The sequence below is a fragment of the Lutjanus erythropterus genome, chromosome 6, assembly GCF_056507025.1.
Source record: "Lutjanus erythropterus isolate fLutEry1 chromosome 6, fLutEry1.hap2, whole genome shotgun sequence".
NCBI classification, from domain to species: Eukaryota; Metazoa; Chordata; class Actinopteri; order Lutjaniformes; family Lutjanidae; genus Lutjanus; species Lutjanus erythropterus.
The window spans coordinates 6922912-6946782 of NC_139322.1; the positions used below are offsets into that span (position 1 = coordinate 6922912).

Genomic DNA, 23871 nt, shown 5'->3' on the forward strand with positions numbered 1-23871 from the left:
AAAAAAAAAAAAGGCAAAGAGCCACAATAAATTACACACAACCATCGTGTGATCAAAAGTCTCACTGGTTTTGATACATCTCTGTGGCTTCTCCATTTTGCTGACCCACTGGTTCCAAAATGTCAGCTACTACAAACTGGAGCACTGCTTTGGAAGCTGCTTCAAACAAGCACAGGGTCTCCTTCGCTAGCCTGATTTTGGACACCCCCTGCTGACTCCACAGCAAAATACAAGACGACAACAGCACCTTCCTTCTTTCCAAAGCGGACTCCACTAAAAATACTCCGGTTTTGACAGAAATTTTAATTAGGAGGCAAGAAAGCTAATTTTAACTCCTCTAGGTAACATCCACATTTTTATATTTCTGCAACTACAGCCACATTAACATCCGTGTAATCCTCTTCTTCAGCATAAACCTCATTCTTAACAATATCAAAAATGTTATCCTGCATAAAAAAAAGGGATACAAGTTTGTCTTCATTTATACCCCAGCATGTTTCTTCGGGTTGAACACTCTCCTCCCAAGGCTATGGCCCGCTATTGTCTATGAAGCCACATGTACCCTCTAGTCTCTGGTTAGCCTGCACTCATCTGCAGCCCTATCATCTGCATCAGTTGGCAGATACAAAGAGCATAGCGCTGTTTTGCGTGTGAGCATGTGCGCCTTTTGTGTGTAGCGCTGCTGCACTTGCTTGTGTGTGTGTGTGTGTGTGTGTGTGTGTGTGTGTGTGTGTGTGTGTGAGCCTGCCTGCCTGTGCGTACGTGTGTGTGTGTGTGTGTGTCTGTGCTTGCTTGTGTACACTGTCTTTTTATATGATAAAGTGGGAGTGTTGGAGGCATCTGATGGTTCCCAGACTTTGGCTCTGTTTTATCTGATGCTGAGATGGCAGCTGTTGACCAAAGGAATTCATACATGTGTGTATAATTTGTCTTATGGCTCAAAACAAACACGGCGCTCGGGACATCTTTTACCCATTCAATTTGACGTGACACAAACAGAAGGTCGCGAAGTGCGTTTGGTTTCCGAGTTGCTTGATTATAATTTCAGGGCTGTCTATAAATAGAATGGAGCACAAATCTAAGCACATTACACAGTATTTTCTCAGAGGAGTACGTATAATAAACTATCAACATACTTGAACCAATGTGGGCGGAAGCATGTTTCAGCAAAGCTTTGAACTCACCGTTTTATTTGCCTCCTCCTAATGATAATAATCTTAGGTCTGGCAGCGGCGAATGAGCCTCCCCTGAATCGCAAAAGAAAAAAAATGACATGAATTAATAATGAGCAAAATTACTCAAACTCTGCACACCACGACCTGCCGCAGCACGGTGAGCAGTGGGCCCTAAGGTGACAAAGCTAGATAAATATTTTATTTCTAAATATGATTTTGGGGTCCTGAGCCTGCTGTCTGACAATGCTGCACAGGTTATTGCAGCACATGGCGAAACCATTAAGCTAAAAGGAGGCTTGGAATCCGTCTGCGGCTCTTGTCTGGACAGAAGCGAGACTCAGAGATCAGGTTTTATGTGTAGCAGCAGCCAGCTTCTGAGGCTCGCGTCTCGCCGGTGAAGTGAGTCGACGGTGTTCTTTGGGTGCCCTCAGGTGGAAGCCTGGTATAATTGCTGTTGACAACCTACAAGTCATTGTGCAATTAAAGCATCTGCCGCTCCTGTGTGGCAGCGGGCTGTGATGCCTTGTGACAGCTCGTAGCCATTAAGCAACTGTAAGCAGCTGGCGTGCCTCGGTGGGGGAAAATAATGTGACAGAGGCACTCCCCCCTATTGTTGCCCTTGTCTCATTGGGGAAAAGAGGGACATTACATCACTCACTGGATTCTCGGGCATCTCAATGAATGGGGAAAGGGGCACGTCGACAAATTAGAAGTGGCACAGCTGGATGTCCAAAATGATACTTTGTATCTCAGAACAACAAATGAATGGGAGCTTATTGTTTTAAAGCGATGTAGAGGAGAACTCTGGTGAAAGACCGTCACTAACAGGCAGCGTAGTTTGGTATTGCTAAAAATAAAGACATTTAAAAAAAGCCTAAATAATTAGTCATTACATTGATTAGGAGGTAGACAGAAAATTAACTGGCAACAATTTTCATTACTGATAAATTGTTTAAAGCTACTAAAAGGAACTTTCATATTTTGTTGATTTTGGAGGCCCCTGGGGACAAAAGTAGCAGAGTTTCCAGCAGGGCTTAACGATTTTTACAAACGATCTAATTGCAGTTATTTTAACTAATATTACAATGGCGATATTAGAAGGAATGCTAACTTTTGCATCATTATTTTCATTTTAAAACACACCATTATGGTGTGATTTTTGAAAGGATCTGTACCAAACAAAGATGTTTTCTTAAGTCTGTAAAAAAAACAAATATATATGATGTGTCGGCCGGGACATTTCTGCAGCACGATATTTAATTCAAAATAGTAGTTTGACACACATTTTGCATTTAACACGTATTGTGCCTTCCGCAATTTGAAAACTGCCGTAGGCCATGTTGCGATTTCAATCAAATTTAAGCATAATAACGACAAAACGTGACGCCATAAATAAAAACCTCCTCCTTCTTCCATTTAAGTGGCTAGCATACTACTCACTGTAACTCTGGCTGGGAAAATGTAAACACAGACTTGTTTCATCTGATTTCACAGAGAATCCGACCCGCTGGCAGACATTAAGAATAACGATACAGAAAAAGCCACTTTTCTTACATATGCCATATAAAGTGGTGGTTCCATTCAGTTATAGTTATCTCCATTTCTTCAACCTTTACTTTGGTAAAAGTCTTTTTTCCTGACAGTTTTTCTTTTAACAACCCCACAGAGTGAACTTATACACACTCAAAATTATATGATAATCTTTTAAATAGCTTTGTATACAGACATTTGTATAAATTGTTATTAAATTAACAAGTGCAAATCTAATTCTGACAACCTCAGAGCAGACAGATCCTTGGGGACCCCCTGTGATCTATGGCACCCCAGGTTTGGAACCAGTGATACAGAGGCATCCAGTAATTAATTGAGAGTGTTTTATCACCAGCTACGAGGAGCTTGGACAAATCCTGCTGATAATCTTTGGCTGTAGACTTTATCATAATTATTGATCATTTTAATGACCTATTTTAATAAAGCCCTAGAGGGAAATGGTTGAATTTAACCACTTTATTTTTAATTTAGCACCTTACTTTGAATTTAACCAGTTTATTTATCACGGCACACAGGTAATAGACTTAATAGAACAAAAACTGTCATACTAGTGAGCTGACCTGTCCTTCTTTTTATTAACAGCTTCCTCACTGTCTATGCTGGAGCTGTGACAGCTAATTGATTAGTTATCAACTATTAAATTAATCAACAACTATTTTGACAGTCAATTAATCTGAGTATTTTTTTTTAAGAAAAACAAATTCTCTGCTTCAAGAATGTTAAAGATCAATATTGTCTGGTTTCTTTAGCTCTCTATGACGATAAACTGAATATCCGTGGGTTGTGTGGGGACGTCACCCTTGGTTTTGGGAAACACCAGTCGACAATTTTCACTTTTTTATGACATTTCATAGATTAAGCAACTAACTAATAAGTTAGTTGCAGCCCTGGTCTGCGCTCATTGTTGTTTTCTGTTGTTGTGTCACATGTCGATTCACTCGTAGCACACTTCATTATCTACTACTAAACATTTTATTGAACAGTTTTCAAATGTCTATGGCTTATACCTATCACTATAGTTTTACTTCCGAGGCCTATTTGGTCATGTGAAAAAAGGAAATTTGAATAATTTAACTCACATTTCTCATATTTTTTGAGAACAAACTCAGAAAACAATCTGCAGCTTAATTGATAATGAAAATAATTGTTATTTGGAGCCCTACTGGGAATATTTGAAATAATGTGCCTAATAATGACGTGACCAAACTGTTCAATCATATGACTGAAGCTTCTGAGCTGCAAGTGTGAAAAGTGAAACACCAGATTTACAATTCTTTTGATTGTAAAACTGAAGCCTAGATCAAAGTAGAGAGCATAACTGGCCTGTTCTGCACTGCTGGAGGGATGACATAAGTCTTTCTTTAATTAACCCATCTCTGACTCATTTGTCTGTCTCATGTGAATGCGGTCTTTGATGTACATTTAACTGTACGGAGTTTGTGGGGGATTTATGTGGATATGATTTGCACGGTCTTCGGTCAGATCTAATTATTTATTTACTTATCTCTTTTTTGTGTGTGTCTTTCTCTTCTTCTGGGCCGAGTCATCAATTTTCAAAAATGCCCCAAGAAAACAGTACTTTCCCACTAATATGACATCAACCGTTACCATACATTTATCTGAATCTACGGGGACAATCCTGACAGAATCAAACCCAAAGACAGCAGTAATCAACCAGTCAGATTCATGTGGGCAGACCATGAAAGGCCCTGCATTGTGTGTGTGTGAGAGAGAGAGAGAGAGAGAGAGAGTGTGTGTGTGTGTGTGTGTGTGTGTGTGTGTGTGTGTGTGTGTGTGTGTGTGTGCACCTCCTGTCTGTCTCCAGGATTTGCTGTTTCAGCAGGGAAGGAATCAGTCCTGTGCCTTTGCCATGCAGGAAAGTCAGCGTAAGGAAATTCCTGAGCTTCACAGTGGCAATCAGGCAGTTAAGGACCTGCCAGTGAAAATGGAGCTGTATGTCAGTCACTTTCATGGCTTATTCACACCAGCACAACTGCTCTGGCATAAAAAGAGGCATTCTCATTCACTCACCTCAACAACTCAGTAAATTGCCCTTACTTGAAAGATGGTAGAATATGTATATTTAAGTGCAGTACAACATCTGAAAGCTTACCTCTCACGCGAGAAATGCTCTTAAAGTCGTTGCAGGTACCACACGTAGTGCTAAAGCTATATCCTGAAATATGCTAATGCTGCAGCCGAGAGACACTCTGCAAATACTGTAAAAAATAACTGTGTTTTCTACCTGACAGCCACAAGTTTTGTGCCAGGGTCGCTAAGAACTACATAGAACTTGTGTGGTTCTACAAACGAATTGTAGTTCACATGCTGGGCTTTTGTGGGCCTTGTTGTTTGACCACCACAACGACAGGTGGCAGCAGCGTTAGCGGTTTTTGCTGGGTGTCTTGGAAACGAGGAAAACACGGTAATAATTTAAAAAGAGAAGATTCTCAAACCGCCAGAATTTCTGTCACTGAGAGCTAAATGTTACCGCTACATGTTAATATACGTTAATATTAATATAACTGTGGCTTCTGCTCATTTTAAATGAGATTTCGGAACGAAAGTAGCATCAACTCGTAGTGCTGCTTTCAGGTACTCTAAATAGCTCGTAAATGGCATTTGCTTTCCTATGAGTGTCTTCTTCCCGCTTTATTTATAAAAAAAACTCCACATTAATCTGTAAACAAATTTATTTTTATTGTACAATTAGTTATTGATTATTTAAATGCTTTATTTCTACTTCCCTGAGGTTTGTGGTCCTATTGTGCTTTGTACTATTACAGCCAGACATATGAGGGAGAAGATTTCAAGAAATTCAAAATATTGAGAATAAAGTTGAAATATAATGTTCCTGAATACGTCTAAATGGCATTTCAACTTTATTTGACTCTCTCAATATGCATAATAATAATAATAATAATAAGAAGAAGAAGAAGAAGAAGAAGAAGAAGAAGAAGAAGAAGAAGAAGAAGAAGAAGAACAACAACAACAACAACAACAACAACAACAACAACAATAATAATAATAATAACAATAATAATAATATGTCCTCCTTCATAATACAGAGGAGAAAACCTCAGGCTTGACAATCTATTTGACAATAAAATAGAAAACGAATCAGCAACATATCAACTCAAAGAACAATAGTTGCTGTAAACAAATAACTGTAACAAAAACACACCACTTGCCCAGAGGTGGTAATTTAGATTTTTCCCACAGTTGTAAAGCAGCATGTGACGTCACGCGGACAAAACGCATGCTTATGCCGCTGCCGTAAACCCCACGCAGCCTGTCGTAAAACCGACCCAGTGTTGTTAGAGAAGTAAACTGAAATTGTCATTGATATGCAGACGGCGGTGGATTTCGCCGTTTGAAATGTATAATAATTCATGTTCACTCGAGACGGTGCGGTGTAATAACACGATGAACGTCGTGTAGACTCCGAGGAGCCTGAAGATGAGCTAACCTGCAGAAAAAACAAGCTCGAAAATGGCAACATACAACGCCGAAGGTAAAGGAAAACAGTGGTTAACAACATCCTCACATCTCTAACGTCTCAGTCATGATTTGCGTTGTGATACTGCAGTCAATCTTGTTGTCAGTTTCGTATATGTCTATCATACAACTTCCTAACTGAAATAACTGGTTCCTGTTTTGTGTTTTCTGCCTTGTAAAGTCGCTGCAGGTCATTCAGTTGTGGTGGAGGTGAGCCCAGACATCCACATCTGCGGATTCTGCAAGCAGCAGTATAATAATTTTGAGGTATTTCTCGCCCATAAGCAAAATGGATGCTCTCTGCCCACCTCTGACACATCAGGCACCACTGCAACGGCTGCTCTCACAGGTAAGACCCTGTATTCCTCGTGTGTTGTCAATATTTTTCATGCAAATTTAATATATTCTTTCAGGGAACAAAAGGGACTGGAGCACACTGATTAATTCACAGCCTGTAATTGTGCAAGCAGATTATCAAAAGAGACACTTTTGTCCAAAAAGGTCTGTTTTCCTCTGAGACTGGCATCCATTGGAGCCAGTCTCAGAGAGACTTAAGACCAGCAACAGCAACATTTACAGGAAAAGTAGGCTATGATGCATATTTTTTTCTGAAATATTCAAATATTTTTATAATTTAGTGTATAGGGTACAAATTTTAGGCCTGTATCAATAATAAATGAAAATAAAAATGTGAAAAAAACAGGCATTCATTCATTTCCATATAATTTTTGGGCAAAGTCACTGGAAAATGGCAAAAGAGATGCAGATTGCTGACTCCTGAAGTAACATTTTGACACTACTCTCTACTAAAACAATTAAACAGAGTGAATTAATCAGTGTTTCCTGTAAATTTGATGTTCTCAAGCTGAGAAGCTCCTGATTCAGCTGTATTTGGGAAGATCTGAGGAGAACCCTGTTTCTGTTTCTCATATTCTTCTCTTTCTAACCTTTCATGTTCCTGTCCTGCTCAGATTCCAGCACTGAGTTTGTTTTCGAGGAAACCTACCAGACGTGCGTTATGCGAGGTGTCAAAAAGATCCTGACCAAAGCACAGAAAACACCTTCCAAAAAATTAAAACCTGCCCTGACTTCAAAGAGACACAGCTGCTGTTTCTCAGGTTGGTGCCTCTCGCCGTTTATGACTGTAACACATTCCTTCTTTTCGGCTGCCAAAGCGAGGAGAGAGAGAGAGCGAGCAACATTTCCTGCCAGTCAAGTCCTGTGTTATTAACTTTTATTTATTTAGAACACTTTTAGATTAACTTTCCACAAGTACACAGGCTGCACACACCTTGTAAAAGCACAATTTCTGTTGATCTGCAGGTTGCACTTTTAAGACACAGTATGGCCAAAAAGACATGGAGCGGCATCTCAAAACCCACACCGGTATGTCGGTACCTTCCAAATGTGATTTCCTGTTTGTCCAGGGATTGTTTGGATTCTTTGATGTCGGGGTGTATGAGGTACTTATCGATAGGCAGTGTGTGACCTACAGTACAGGCCAGTTGGCATGCACCCCGTTTGGAGAAGCAGAGAGGATTAGCAGCATGTCACCCAATGTTTTCTGATGGGAAACTGCCGTTATGCAAGTCCAATATCACCCACTCCAAACACACCAAACTCCATAGGCAAAATTGGTGATTATGCCTGCCAGAGCACAGGAGTTGCTGTTCTACCACTGCTTTAGTTTTTTTGTTAATTTGTGTTATTGTGTGACTTCTGTGCTTTAAAAGTATAGTTTGGGTTCACCAAGTTCACACAATAACACAAACAAACCAACAGATCAAGGCAGTGGCAGACCAGCAACTCCCATATTCTGTGCAGTAAAATGACTGATTTCGCCTATGGAGTTTGGTTGGTTTGGAGAGAACAATGTTTGGCTTATGTTGCTGTAGTTTCCTGTCAGAAAAGGCTCTTTGAATGCAAAGTAAAGCAGTAAAATTATTCTAAATATAGCTTCCATGCTGGTCTCCATCTGCTTTTCCAAACTGGGGGTGTGCTGGCTGGCATTTACTGTAGCTAACACACTGACGATCAATAAGTACCACATACAAACCCACATGAAATAATCTGAACTATCCCTTAAGAATTAGATATTGATGTTTGTTGTCATCCCATCTTCCCTTTAGGTGAGAAGCCGTTTGAATGTGAGCTGTGCCACAAGCGCTTCAGTCGACGGGACAAGCTCAACATGCACAGCCGCTCACACACGGGGGAGAAGCCGCACAAGTGTAAACACTGTCCCTATGCAGCAGCAGACAGCAGCAGTCTGAAGAAACACCTGCGTATTCACTATGATGAACGGCCTTTTAAGTGCCAGATCTGTCCGTACGCCAGCCGCAACTCCAGCCAGCTCACCGTGCACCTCCGCTCGCACACTGGTAGGTAGTCAAAGGCACCGCTCAGCCCTGGTATAAACATGCATTCTGGGTGATCAGATCACAAGTGGACAGCTTTGAGTATGTGAGTTCACACCTGGAACTACAGCGTGTCTCCAAATGTGTCTCGAGTGATCAGATCACTTCCCTGCTCTATATGCAAATAAACTAGGGCTATTTTGGCATCTGAATGTCCATTACTGTCCGTTTGGCTGCACAGAATGAAGATTCAAGTATTCATTCCTTTTATTTTTAGTTCAGCGTCACACTAAACTCCTACATCAGCCCACAACAAGCCTCATGTTTTACCTGCACTGTCAGCAGCCCTCTGTGGTGTGCTGGGATTTTATAACTGAAAAATGTGCAAGACCGACCCTTTTACTTCTTCTGACCGTGAGGAAATCTGACGTTTTTACGTCATAGATGACAAAGAAAGACATTATTGACAGAGTCAGAGAAAGTAAAAGTATGCACACCACAGAGCATCTCTCGTGTCTGCACCCCACCGCTGAATGTGGTCTTAGCGATCGGATCTCAAATTTGTCCTGGGTGTGGTCACTTAGAGCTGTCCACTTGTGATCAGATCATCCAGGATGCATGTTAATACGAGGTCTGAACAGAGCAAAAGATCCAGAATTGTCAGTAATTGTGGGATGATGTTGTTTTGTAGTCTTTCTTTGTGTTTTTGTCTTGTCATTTATTTCATTTTTATTTCCCAAGGGGATGCACCGTTCCAGTGTCAACAGTGTGATGCAAAGTTCAAAATCAACTCAGACCTGAAGAGGCACATCCGGATCCACTCGGGCGAAAAGCCTTACAAGTGTGACTTTTGTGAATACCGCTGCGCCATGAAAGGCAACCTGAAATCTCACATTCAGATCAAACACGGCACTGAGAACTCCTTCCACTGTACGCACTGCAATTTCCAGTGTTCCAACAAGACTGCTCTGCGGCAACACACACGTGAACACGAGCCCATTCAGCCCATCCAGTGTTCCAAGTGCACTTACTCCTGCTCCAGCAAAGGGGCGCTCAAAGTCCACGAGAGGATCCACTCAGAGGAGCGGCCCTTCAAATGTGACTTCTGCAACTTTGCCTCCAAGCAGCGCAGCAACCTCGTCATCCACAAGAAGAAGTGTCACTCGGATAATCCCGAGAAGGGCAGCGGCGGCGGGAAAGGTGGCAGACGTGGAGGTAAAAGTGGAGGAGCTGACTCTCCGAAGCCCGTCGGTTCAAGATATCGGGCCAAACTGGACGCGGCTCGAGCTTTCTGCTGTGACTCGTGTGACGCTTGCTTTGTGAGGGAAGACTCCCTGCGCAGCCACAAGAAGCAGCATCGAGACACTCAGAATGTGTTGCAGCTGCAGCTCTCCACCCCGGCTGATACAGTCAGTTTGGTTCCTGTGACGTCACAGAGCAACACCCAGCTTCAGGTTCCTCTCCCGTCTGACTCTGTGGCTCCTTACAGCAGCACACAGCTCAAAATCATTGTATCTCACCCTCTGGGACAGGAGAACTCTTTAATTCCAGCTGCTGTGGACAGTCAGAGTAAGACCAACATGGTCCTGCTGAGCCCAGAGAGCCAGGACATGGTGGTCAACTCCATGATCCAACAGGTCAACCTGCTGGCGCCTATGCAACCCCTCGTGTCGCCCCAAGCTGCAGAAGCCGCCCTCGAACCCCAGACGGTCCTGCTGACGCAGCTCAGCCCCGATGATGCCACCAACCCGCTCCACCAGGCGCTGCTGCAGACGGCCATCACGGCTCAGGACTCCGGCAGCGGCTCACAGACGTTCATCACAACCTGCTCTGAGCTGGACGGCCTCAACGCCCTGATCCAGGAGGGCGGAACGGAGGTGACGGTGGTGACAGAGGGGAACGCCGCCATGGTGACCGCAGCAGCTCCTCCAGACGTGGTGTGCGGTCCATCAGATGACTTGTCAAAGCCGGCAGAGGAGAGTGCCTTACCCTGCGAGGAAAGTGCACTACTGGTGCCCAACATCAGCCTGGGCAGCCAGAACGTGGTCATCCACGGCGTTCCACTGATAGTGTCCACTCAGCCACAACAGAGCGCTATAGAGCAGCTCTCTCCTCACACACTCTACGCAGACTCACACACACTAGAAGGCATCCCACAATGACTGGAGGGTCCTGTGTGTTTTTCTGAAAATGAAAAGACTGCAACTGCATTATAAGCTATTTTTTTTTTTTTTTTTTTTTTTTGCCAGTAAGAACTCGTAGGCCCAAACAGTGATACTCAACTTGCAGCCCGCATGCCAAATCTGGGCCATGACAGGGTGCTGGGTGGCCCCCTGACCATTTTCTAAGTCACAAAGAAATTCACGCTGATTTTCCCAGGAAGGATGGACAGAAATGTCAGTCTTTCAGGCTGTGGAAAGTACAGACAGAAATTAGGATAATTTTGATCCCATAAATGTGTATTTCATATGAAAAGAGCTTAGATAATTTAAATATGCTATTTATTCTGTTCCTGGAAGGAGCATTTTATGTTTATGAATTGGGGCTGCGCAATATAGTTAAACTATTTCAACTGAAATTGTGATATGATTAGTGGAAATGAAAAAAGTTTCATTTTTACTTTTTTCCTTCATCAGAAGAACAATATTTTAGGCAAGGGCATCTATGCAGTAACCTCATTACAATGCTGTTTTCTCACACCATTTTAGTTGTGATTTGAATCTAGCTCGTTTGGACATTGCACTTGGCCGTACTGCAATTTTGATACCATTGCGATTAATTGTGCAGCCCTATAATGAATCCCTCCAGCATTTCAGTGATTGCACAATGGAAACATTTCCAGCTATGTATAATGTTCTATAAACTCTTTTAAACCAACCAAACCGAAATGCAGTTGCAGTTATTAAATGCAGTAAAATATCAGACTTATCTGTCAATATTTGCACTAAATTAATTTAATTAATACAGTCAGTTAATAAGCTACTACAAGGAACTTTCATATTTTGTGGATTTTGGAGGAGCCTGTGCACAGAAGCTGTAGTGCTTCCACCTGAATAACCACAGATAATAATGTCAAAGATAAAATTAACTAAATAAAAATCTCCTCCTGCTTCATTTTAACTAGCTAATGTGCTACTCACTGTGATTTTGGCTGTGAAAATGTAAACATCGAGGAGAATACGACTCAGTGGCGGACATACAGAATAATTAAATGAATGTCTTCTCGCAGATGGTCTCATTAACTAATGTAGGTCAAATAGAGGCATCTGTAATAAATGGTATTGTAGTAGCTTTAATGTTTATTCCTTTTATCTGTGAAATAACATTTTTATTAATATTTGATTATCATCTGGCCCCTGGCTTCCTGTCATTTTGCAAAACTGGCCCCCAGGCAAAGCAAGTTGAGTATCCCTGCCCTAAAGGTTACATATGTGCAGACCATTAACGGTAACAGGTTTTGCTTTTAGCAATTTAATCATTAACCACTGAAGTAACAATACTGACTTGGAAACAATTGTTTTCTGATTTTAGAATAATTAATTGTCGTCGTAGCACAATAGTTTGATCCAGAATGTCGTCATGTTTAACTCTGAATAACTTTTGAATGTGAAAGTTGATCATTTGGACATAATTTCATAAACTCTATTTTCAAATGTCATTTCAGTGGCATCAGAATGAAAAATGAACCCTATTTTAAATTAATTAATTTGATTAATTATTTGATTTGAATAAGGTTTATTTTCAGGCAGACAAAAGTCTAAATAAAGACATGGATAAAACTTGAAGTTGAATGTCTTTGCGTCTTGGATTCCTCCAGTTTGTCCAGTAGGTGGCAGCAGAGTGATAAGATTAAAAGGTGATGTTCACTCTGAAATTGTGTTGTATTGCAGTCTTGTTGAATTGATTCTTCATATTCTGTGTGCGTAAGGGTTTTTTAATGAATATTTTCAAGTCCTCATTCTGAATCTAGGAAGTAGATTTCTTTACTAGAAAACATAAACGTCATATCAAGGTCTTACTTTCTAAAAGCCAAGTGGCTCTACGGATAGATTTTCCAATAAAGTGCCTGTTTTGCTTGTGGCTATCTATTATTGTGGCCATTTTTACACTCAGACGTCAGCACTTAGTATTTGCAGAGAGTGAAGGCTGAACCTTAATAGGAGTCTCCCATGAACAGTTGAGCATTGATTTCTTTCTCGTCCCTCGGCACTAATGGCTCTACTGATGCAGACTCCCACATTTTCTGGCTCAGCATGGCCACAAACTCAGATGAAGTCGTTTGATGAATGACTCTGAAGTTTCGCCTCAGAGTTGGTTTGTGTTTCAAAAGGAGAACTGTCCTCTGAGGAAAAGGAAATGGTTCTTACAACAAATAGTAAAGGAATACGAAGACTGTAACCCTTTTGTTAGTATATATTTAGGATAGTTTGCTGTATAAGATGCTGCAACTAATTTTTTACCTTCCATTTTAGTAGATGATGCCTTTTAACCAAAATATTATTGAAATCACGATATTGCAAAGTGCAAAATCCAAATCACAAGAGTTGCTATTTTGTTTGTTTGTTTAATGTAAATTTTGTCATAAAGCATTGTGGTGCTGCAGAGATACGCCGGACTGCAAATTATATTCTCGAGACACAAAAGAATGTGCTTGTTTGACTCAAGCAAAAATCACATCATCATTTCTATATTTCTTCTGTGAAAATGGAAGACAAAAATTACTTTCCCACTAAAAAATAAGAAGCAGAAACACTTTATTGATCTCCAGAGGGAAATTGTTCATGTTACAGACGATCCCATTCAACAATCTGCTACCAATATACACAGAAGCAACATGGCAGTAAAATTTATACAATAAGAGCATGTAAAGGCATGTGCTTTATTTTCCAAAAAGTAATATACAGATGCTAAGCTAAATGTCTGCTAGCTACACCTTCACATATAAGACACACTTAACAAGAAAGTGAAGAAGGAGATTTTACAAAAGTTTCAAACTCTATATTTAAAGTAATTAAAGTGCATTAAATACTAAAGCAGCAGGGTCCGTTCTGCTGCTTGATCTTACCTTTCATACTTTAAGTAGCCTACATTTTGCTGATAATACTTTTGTATTTATGCTTCAGTATTTTTTGCAGGACTTTTATTTCTGAATGAGTGTTTAAATTGTCATATTACTACTCTTTTCACTTAAAGGAACAGTTCACCCCAAAATCCCCCCCTTACAGCTGTGGGTGTTATTTATCCCTCTGGAGTTGCCGAGTTTTGTTGTTTTGTTACTACTTTCTGGCAGCGGAGCCAACAAAATAAGACAAAGCTGACGTTCTTCCTTCAGTTCTGTGGCGGAGGAAGTATTCAGAACTGTTAGTTAAAGCAGATGTTCATTCAGAAATCAAAAATACAAATTTAAACAAACTGTTTTGGTGTGAGTTGCTGAAGTTTGCTCATAGACTTGTCTTCATTTGGTCTAATATAATGAAGCTAGACAGCATTAGGCTTGTGATGCTCAAAAAGCCAAAAAATACATTTAAAGGAACTATTTTCTTTCAACCGAACGACACTACATGCAGAACAAAGCGTGCATCTACTCATGGATGAGAGGCTCATGCTTGTGACAGTGCGTTATGTAAATATTAATGCCATCCTCCTCGGCCACCTGCAACATTAGCACCACTGAGCTAGCTAGCACAGTGATGTGGTTGGCACGTGTAGTTTGGTAGAAAGAAAATAGTTCCTCCATGAAATGGTTCACAACAAGATCTGTGTTTGTGGTGCTTTGAGCACCATCTAGTCGCATAATGTTCAAAAGAAGGCAGACATCTCCAAAACTCTGCAGCACACTCCAAAACAGCCTAGATGGATAAATAGCACCACAGGTAACAGGAAAAATATGTATTTTTGAATTTTGGATTATCTGTCCCTTCAAGTAAAAGATCTAAATGCTTCTTCCAACATGGAAATGAGTGCAGAATGTCTGATATACATAAATTTATTTACTCTGCTTCTCACAAACAAATCCACAACTTCAGGAACACGAAAAAGTGAAACAATGAAAACTCTAATCCATTCATAAGAAGCACCTTGTTCTGATTCTTCAGCGGCTCTGAACGGGGATAAGTTATGCTCTCGCTTTGTCAGCACCTGCACTCGAGCTCACATTGATATTATAATCGCACCAGTGATCCACGGTGTCACTGCTGACCTGTTCGAACAATGAGTGCGATTCCAGGACTAAAGTCTGTCGCCTGAACTTCAGGTGGAATTTCAAAAAAAAAAAAAAAGTGCTCCTGAAATTCCATTATGTATGAAGATGAGCGTTATGTGAGAAAAGCAAGAAGTGCTCTCTGGTGTATCTCTTTGATCTATTATCTTAGAGACTTCCAGGCCCTAATCCTGAGCACCCTCGAAGAGCAGAGTCCACCCCCCCCTCCTGTTCCACATGTGACATCACGGCTGGGTTAAGTGCTTTTTCTATGGCCTACAACTTCTTTAGAGCTTTGCTCAGAGGGGGAGAGTTTGAACTGTTGTAAAGAGTGAAATGTTAGATTCATGCAGATCTTAATTTCTTGTTTGGAGGCCTGCGCTTGGTGGCTTTTTGGTAGAACAATAAATGCATGGTGGGATACATCGACGGCTGCAACTACGATTATTTTCTTTATTGATTAATCTGCAGATTATTTTCATGATTGATCATTTAGTCCATAAAATGTCAAAAACTGTAAAAAAAAAAATGACGTCTTCAGATTGCTTTTTTTTGTCTAACCAACAACACAAAATCCAAAGATTCTTCATTTATTCTCATAAATGACAAAGAAAAGCAGCAGATCCTCACATTTAAGAAGCTTGAACTGGCGAATGTTGGCGTTTTTGCTTAAACAATCAGTCAGCTGATCTATTCAGGGTTTGTATTGGTGCTGAAAATCCTTGAAAACATTTGAATTTTAATGTAGTGTTTTCAAACTTTGAAAAGCGCTTTGATTTTGGATAAAGTGCTTGAAACTGCATAAAGTTGTAAATGCATTGCTTTGACAATAAACCACCTGAACTATTTCTTTCTGCTAGAAAGAGAATAGTTCTGACATGAAACTGCTCACAACAAGGTCTGTGGATTATCTTGGGTCATGATTTCTGGAAAAAAGACATTGATGCTGAGTTTTTCAAATGTATTTTTGGGGGGTGAATTGTCCCTTTAAGGGTTTGAATTGGGCTCAAAACTCAAAAATCTATCGCAGTAAGTTGCCTTGAAATTTTGAGTTGTCTCATCTTTTTTATTTTTACATCTGATTTAATGTAATGAACAAGTGAAAATATCATTTTGACTTCATGTATATGAATATGTCACCGCTTTAAAGCGCGGCAAAAACTTGATAATGCACCTTGAAAATGCTTGAAAAGTGCTTTAAAGTTTGACTTTCACAAACGAATCACAATGAATGTATCATGAAAACTTAAACTTTTTCTTTGGTTAAGTTTTTTTTTTTTTTTTTTTTTTTTTTTCCAGAAAGGTAGCAGGAGTTTTAAACGGACCTCTTGATACTGTATGGCACTTCTAAGTTCCTTCCTTCCTGTGTTTGGGATGTCAGCCTTTGAATGGGGTCATAAATGTCTCCCCAAAAAGCAATTTCCACTCACAGCTGCTTAAAGAAATCGTAAGTTGTGATGCATTCCTTCTGGACATAAATAGATCCAGAGAGGACCAGGTGATGGGAGGAAAACAACCAGAGCTAGAACAACATGTGAGTGTTAACAAAACAGTTCAGGTACTTTAAATAGCGTGAAAACGACAAAGGGCTGTAAAATAAACTTTAATGAATTTAGTATTACACTTAATTTCTCTCATCAGACGCGGTTATAAATCGTTCAGACAGCCAGATGAGCTCTTCACACTTCACTCCTCCGGGTGCAACAATACATTTCTGACCTTTGCTTTGTCTACGCACAATTTGCTCCCCCATCAGTAAATGGCTTTAATAAAATTAACTGATTGGCAAAGCATTGATCTGGATTTTGTTTTCTGATGCGGGCGTCTTTTTTTCGTTGTGACACTATTGACATCTTAAGTGAGTTTTGATTTCTCAGTACACTGGAGGCTTTTATCTTGTCTCTGTTCAGCTCTTTTTGTCTGTGTGATAGAAATACAAGATGATAGAGCTAATTGATCAGCCGTGTAACAAAAAAGACACTTTAATTTGCCTTTTTGAATGCAACGTGATTATTTGCTAAGACATGATTAGGCTATTGTAGTGTCCAGAAGTGGAATCAATAGCATAACTTTTCTCCTTTTTTTCACCTCTGTGGGTGGTTGTATGTTTTATATACAGGGTTGGGTCAGGTTACTTTAGTTTAGTAAGTTACTGAATACAAATTACTTTCTAATTAGCAGTGTAATCCACTGAATTACGAAGAATGTAATCTAATCCGAATACATTTTGATTACTTTGGTATAATTTCAAAATCAAACATTGAAAATGTTGCACTTTAGACTAAAAAATGACAGCTGTAAAAATCCACAAATACTTTTTTTTTTCTTTTTAAACATCTCAAAACATTTTCAGCGCCGATAAAATGTATTTTTGCATTGGGTTCTTTTTTGTGGAGCAGTTGTCTAAGAAACCCTGTATGTCAGATGCGTGTTTGGTGAGTAAACAGAGCACTTGTTATCATAAAAAAAAAAAACATAATTTTACGTAATTAAATCTATTGAGTGTCTTTATAATCGCGCCTTGAAAGACTTGGGCAAAAAGCAAATGAGGTACCACCGATGCCACATGATAAGTAAACGCAAGTTTTAAAGTGTTACAAACTTCATTGACCTTCATGTGAAGCTTGAGTTTTTGTTCAAATGGCCTCAGCCGCTCTGTGAACACACACAGAAACTACAGAGCAGATCTACCAAAACAGCTTCAAGTGACAGTTGTAAAGTTCTCCTCCCTGCCTGATCTAATCTGCTGCAGACTGCAAGTCCTGGTTTGGTCAGAGACAAACATGTCCAGTTTTTAAATGTAATGTCCTTAAATGTTTAAATTGCTTTTTGCTGCGCTGCTTAGTTTCATGATATTTTGTTGTAGTCAGTTTACCATGTTTTTTTGGGTGTTATTAGCATTATTATTAACATTATTAGCATTAGCATTTGCTATAAACATTGTGACACTTCATCATGTCTAATTTAAACTTGTTTGTGCAAACTGTGTCTGTCCCTATAAAATAAGTACATAGATAGATAGATAGATAGATAGATAGATAGATAGATAGATAGATAGATAGATAGATAGAATTGCTGTATTTTAAACATTTAAAGGTACTACAAGGAACAGTGGAACAGTGGAGACTCCACCCCGCTGGCAGGCATTTAGAATAACTATATAGAAGCAGAATATATTTTCACTCATGGTCTTGTTTGCTTATGTAGGTCATATAGAGGCAGATGTATTAGATTTTATTTCATAACTAGTTAAAACCTCCTCATAGTAGCTTTAAAGATTGCATTTCAAAAAATGTAATCAAGTATCCCTGACAATCTAAGTACATGTCATCTGTTGCTACCCAACTCTGTTTTAAATAAAATAATGCACATTTCAAAGTGATTTTCTGCTCAAACTCACACATTGTTTTCTGAAAGCTAATCAGGTTTTCACATTTTCCGACAGCTTTATCACCTTTCAGGGGGAATTCATTTGGCATTTGAGTGTTTAGGGTGTTGTTTTTGTCTTTTTTTGTCTATCTTGGGGTTGTCAGGAAGCATTACCCTGACAGCCTCTTTTGTTGTTGTTTCTTTATGATTGAAAGCAGCAGTTTAAAACCAGTCCTCAGGGGGCAGAAAAATAAGTATGATTTTGAGCCAATGGGCATGGCCGGAGCGAGAGGACCAAAGCCCATAAAAGTCCTTTAATGGACAAAGGAATGCTACAGTATCTCCTGCTCTCCAACACAGAGCCACTGCCTTTTATAACAATGTCCTTTATAACGATGTGGGTTTCACCATTTAGCAATGAGCGCTGAGTGTGATCTCGTGAATGCAAATAACCAGCTATCAGCTTTTGTGATTCAGTAACAAAGACATTTAGCCATTGTCTTCCCCTGTCCTGTTTCTGTGCCACTAACCCTAAACAAATGAATGTTTGCATGGTTTTGACCGTGCACATGGTGCCACGTATTGAAGCGGGAACAATCGCTCAATTGTCTGCTTTTATTCCATATTTTTGAGGGATGCAAGTTGCGTTGGGAGCGCTGGCAAAGTGTTGGTCGGGTTTAGCTCTGCGCAGATACAGGATTTGTTTTTTTATGCTCAGTTTTGTGACAAGGCTGTGATCATTCTCACATGTCAGCATGTTGCTTTGTGTTTTCTCTGTCCGCATTCTCATAGTTTGCGGCTCAGGACAGTCAGTTTTTTGTGTGGTTCGACATTTGTTTTCATTGCCGGTCTGCCATCAGATTGTTCGTAAGCATTCAATAATTAGAGCAAAGCTGACGGTAACAATACAGATAAATGGGAATCTGTGTGAACATTGAGAATGAGGCCATAGTAGTTGCTTTCATTTTCATTTCCAGGCAACAAAAAAGTCTCAGTCAGTGGTCAGTGTTAGAATATTGCCTCAATTAAACTCGTCGCATAAGAAAACAAACCTATTTACAATTTTAGACATTCCTGTGGTTTCAACAGATGGCTACGAGCAAACAAAATATTTTCTTTGTTCACACATGCCTTATCCTAAGAAAACAAACATGATGGAAATCTGAGCTTTACAGATGCAAGCCATTGTTGTGTGTCAGTGTGTGTGTGTGTGTGTGTGTGTGTGTGAGTGTGTGTGTGTGAGACTGTGTTTACCTTGCCTTGCTTTCAAAGCACTTAATGCACACAGATACTGATGTGGCTAAATTCATTCTTATGCAGTCTGAAAAAAATAGAAACTCCAGGGTGGATATGGAGCAATTAGAAAAATAGTGTGAGTCATATGGATTATTGTTGATACTCAAAAGAATTAAGCTTTAAAATGTAACATTTCCACATTAAAATGTCTAAAAACTCAAGACCTAACTTACATATTTTGTCAAGCTTAGAGCTGCACAAATCTAAAAACTATTAAAATGAACCTTTGTCTTCATTGTTTTGAGTCATATTTGAAGAAAAAAGTGCCCAAATTCTCTGATTTCAGCTTATCATTTGAATATTTTGTGGTTTCTTTGCTCCTCTGTGACAATAAACTGAATATCTTTTGGTTGTGGACAAACAAAACATTTAAGGATGTCACTGATCAACATTTTTCACCATTTTCTGGCATTTTGCAGGACCAAAAAACTAATCAATTAATCATGATTGATCAACATTGATTAATCAATGCTGTTAGTTTTAGTATGCTCACATTATCCTGAATCTTTTCAGCTGTGGATGAGAGCAGCCATGTGATACATCCCTTGACCACGCCCTATTTTTGGTGAAAACAAGCTGTGTTTAAGTGAAAGCACCAAACTGACCAAACTAGCCTCATCTGCATGTATGTTAATGTTGGTGATGTACTTGGTTTACCATAACACCACCGGGCGACGGACCATTAAAACAGTAAAAGAGTGTCTTAGTGAGATTCAGTACGGTCCTAGAATATGTCAGGATCACTGGCATTAATAAAAGATGGATAACACGTCTCTACTTCCTCATAAAACTAAAGCTACAATATCCTGAGTACAAGCACCGCCTTCTTGCCTGGTGACATAATTTGCAGCCAGAGTCTGCACCATAGTGAGCAGCAAAAATGAACACTTGGACAAACATCAGAGTAATAAGAACTACCTAAGACTGCAGAAACCATCTTTGGGTAAAATTTATTTGACGTATTCTTCGGTATTTTAGTTGCACCGCCTTGTAACATTAGGGAGGCGGGATTTATACGGTACTGCAGCCAGCCACCAGGGGGCGATCGAGATGCTTTGGCTTCACTTTCAGGAACTTTCATGTTGGTCATTTGTATATATACAGTCTATGATAAGGATATACCACCTCCAGCTACTGGGTGGGGCCTGTTCTTCTACTCGGAAGGAGGCTGATTGATTAACCCCAGTAGCTAAAAAGCAATATGTTTTTCTTACTTTATGTATTTAAACTGACAAAAGCCTCATTATTGCTATTCACTGCCAGTGAAATTACAGTGATGTCTTCACTCAAAAAGGGGCGGAAGCATGATGCAGGAGCAAAGAATGTGCATAAGCTGCTCTCATCCATGGTCAGACACAGGAAAATCTGTAATTTATTCAAGGTAACAGTACATTTCCTACTAGCCGCTGGGTTGATCTAACCTCTGGGAGAACAAAGGATATGTCAGATACGTCAGAGAGCGAGGAAAGAAGGCGGCGAACGTGGCTAAACATAACGCAAATAAAACCTAAATGAATTTTGTTGTCTGTGAACACAATTTCTCCCTGAGTCATGTCAAATAGATACTTTAGAATAGATATTTTTTGGTGTTGCAGAGTTTTAGAGATATTAGCCGTGAGGATTAGATGCTCAAAGCACCAAAACACGTTTGCAAAAGTCTAAATAGGTGGCTCCTTCCAAACAACTTTCTTTCTGTGGTAGAATCTACTGGAAATACTTTCTTTCTACAAGAAAGACAGTAGTTCCTGTATGAATATCTTGAATGACCAGGTCATGGTTTTTGGACAGAGAAACTGGATTTCTTTTTTCCTTTTTTTTTTTTTTTTTAGCACCACAAGCCATGTGCTATTTTGTCACATTACACTGGAAAGAAGGCATCTCTAGACGTATCTGTAACAGTACAGGCCAGGCATAATATATGTATATTGGGGTGAACTGTCCCTTTAATGTCAGGCGAACCCCTAGTGGCGGAACTTACATATTTTGTGTTTAAGAGATTTTTATCGTAATTGTTTCCAGCAAATTCCTGTTCACAAACACTGCGAGGAAATCATTTTTCTCATGAAAATGATCAAGAAATAGTTTATTTTTAAGTGCTGTGGTTTGTTTCATCGGGGTGGTCTGAGGTGCTGTCAGTGACTCCTGCCCGCATATTCCTTTTCATCACTGGGGATGAGTCAGTCACTGGAGGACACAGTCTGTGACAGACCCAGGAAATGTACTTGTTTTCATTTTGATATGGTGTTTCTTGGGAATGGAGAGGTGGAGGGGGGGGTGGCGATGAGGGCAGAGAGGGGAGATAAGATTACAGCTGTGCTTTCTGGAGTATTACTATTAGCATCACTAATGTGGCTGCAAGATGAATCACTTTTGTTGTTCTGACTAAAAAAGAAGCCATCCATTTCTTTCCTTAAATGAAGTTCTCTTGCTGCCACCATAATGTCCACCCAACCCCATGATCCAAGTCATCGCCTGTCCATATTTGCTGTTTGTTTGACCCCACAAGGGCACGAACCCTGGCTGATCCTTCATCTGAGGACAAAGCTTATGTTTGCAGTGACATCATAAATGCCTGTGCAGAGAAAACAATGGCTGATGAATTCAGCGGGAGTCGGGGCACAGTGGACACGGACGGCACAGAGACACAGAGACGTGGCCCGAAACTTCCAGTCTCATGGAAAGTTTTCACACAAGGACCTCGCACACCTTGGCCAAACACACGGAGAGCTCCCAAAATGTGGTGCGGAGGGATCAGATTGCTTTTAGAGACAGTGACAGGGAAGGGGGGGGGGGGGGCTGAGCAACGCTGGGATCATCAGGTTATAACACTAAATGTTTATATGAAGCTTTGTGTCTGCTGGAGACAGTCGGAGATGGGGCTCTGCTCCTTAGGGAAGAAAGACGCTTTGTTTTTATAGGCTGCCTGGAATGTGTTGAGGACTGTGGACATCTGCTTTATTAGCATATGTGATTCCACCCCCAGCTATGAATCTGCTGGTGGTCTGATAATGTCTTACTGATACTGACGTCTGCAAATACAGACTGTGTGAATGCAATTTTTACACCATTTAATGAGTGGGCCGTGGTGTAGAATCATACAGTTCACCCAATATAATATATATATATATATATATATATATATACATATATATATGTATACATATATCATGTAGGAACTACTTTCTTTCTGCAGTAAAGTAACTACTTTCTTTTCCACCAGAAAGAAATTATTTTGCTAAATGAAACTGCTCACAACAGGGTTTGTGGATTACCTTGAGCAAGTTTTAGAAAGAGACACTGGTTTGGACTTTTTCTAATATATATTTTGGTCATTTTTGCCATTTAAGTCTGTGTATTGGCAAGAATCTGTCGATACACTACATATTACAACAGAGGTTACGCTTCAATACATTGTGATATGTTGCAATAAAATGATGAAATCTAATTTTAGGGGGAAAAAACACAATTTCTATAACATTTTAGTCAAAAAAAGATAGGTAACAGCACTGCTATCTAGAGGTCGGGGGTTTAAACACAACACAAAATTAACTATTGTCACTTATTTTTGCATGAATCACAATTTATCGCAATATATTGTTTTGAGAGTTGATACAGAATCAATATGTATTTTTGATTTTGGGGTGCACTGTCCCTTTAAAATTTGACGTGACTGAAACAGTTGACGTAACCTTTTGTTCGTGTGTTTGTGTCTGTGTGTGTCTGTGTGTGTGTGTGTGTGTGTGTGTGTGTGTGTGCGTGTGTGTGTGTGTGTGTGTGTGTGTGTGTGTGTGTGTGTGTGTGTGTGTGTGTGTTTTTGAATGCAAGAAGTGTTTTGTTTTCTCAGTTGCACCACACAGAGATTAGCACGTTATGAGTGTATGCTGCAGTTTGAGTCTGGCTCTCCTGGAGCTTATTGGTGTGAAAATTCCTCAGAGTCATTCTCAGGTCATTACAGATGCATCCCACCCATGCACTCATACTGGCTCATGGATTACCATTTTCTTTGTTAGGCTAATTGCATTATTGTGGCTTTTGAAAAATCAAGTAGGGGGTATGGGCCTGTATGAATGTACAATCACTTAAGGATGAGATTTATTTTCTTCAAATGGAAATGAAATACTTAGCTTATTACTGAGGGTTTCTTGGTTAAATGGGACTTATTTAAATATTTAAAGATTCTTGCATAAAATATTTGCTGCCTGATGTTTTTCACTCGCAATTAGGTTACCACTTTCATTTGATTTACTTCAGACATTAAAAATAATAACAAATAATGAACATACTCTGAATGAACAACATCAACTAACATTTCATGTCTGAAAACGAGCAGGAGGAAGCCACATGCTTGTCAGGTCCCATCCACATTCAATACTAATCCATCAACAATCAATCAATTACATAAACCCACTCTTCTCCCCAGCATCCA

The 23871-nt window shown here is 39.8% G+C and overlaps 1 protein-coding gene and 1 long non-coding RNA gene across 2 annotated transcripts; one reads left to right on the forward strand and one right to left on the reverse strand.

Annotated features, from left to right (window-relative positions):
• Positions 1-1182: 1182 nt before the first annotated feature.
• LOC146324757 (uncharacterized) lies at positions 1183-5059 on the reverse strand. The gene is made up of 3 exons (XR_014770648.1): positions 4840-5059; positions 4535-4659; positions 1183-1247 (listed from the first exon to the last, which is right to left on the reverse strand). It is a non-coding gene; the product is annotated as an uncharacterized LOC146324757 (long non-coding RNA).
• A 972-nt stretch (positions 5060-6031) lies between these two features.
• zfp64 (zinc finger protein 64 homolog (mouse)) lies at positions 6032-10935 on the forward strand. Its single transcript, XM_084720370.1, has 6 exons — positions 6032-6240; positions 6406-6573; positions 7196-7342; positions 7548-7610; positions 8354-8605; positions 9323-10935. Exons 1-6 carry the CDS (start codon positions 6219-6221, stop codon positions 10741-10743), a joined length of 2073 nt encoding a protein of 690 aa, XP_084576496.1. The 5' UTR covers positions 6032-6218; the 3' UTR covers positions 10744-10935.
• Positions 10936-23871: the final 12936 nt, after the last annotated feature.

Bases quoted from the DNA above. Each gene is read 5' to 3' on its own strand.
- zfp64 (XM_084720370.1), top strand. From the start codon at position 6,219: ATGGCAACATACAACGCCGAAG. The intron at 6,241-6,405 runs GTAAAGGAAAAC...TGCCTTGTAAAG, and splicing joins GGCAACATACAACGCCGAAG to TCGCTGCAGGTCATTCAGTT. The intron at 8,606-9,322 runs GTAGGTAGTCAA...TTATTTCCCAAG, and splicing joins GCACCTCCGCTCGCACACTG to GGGATGCACCGTTCCAGTGT.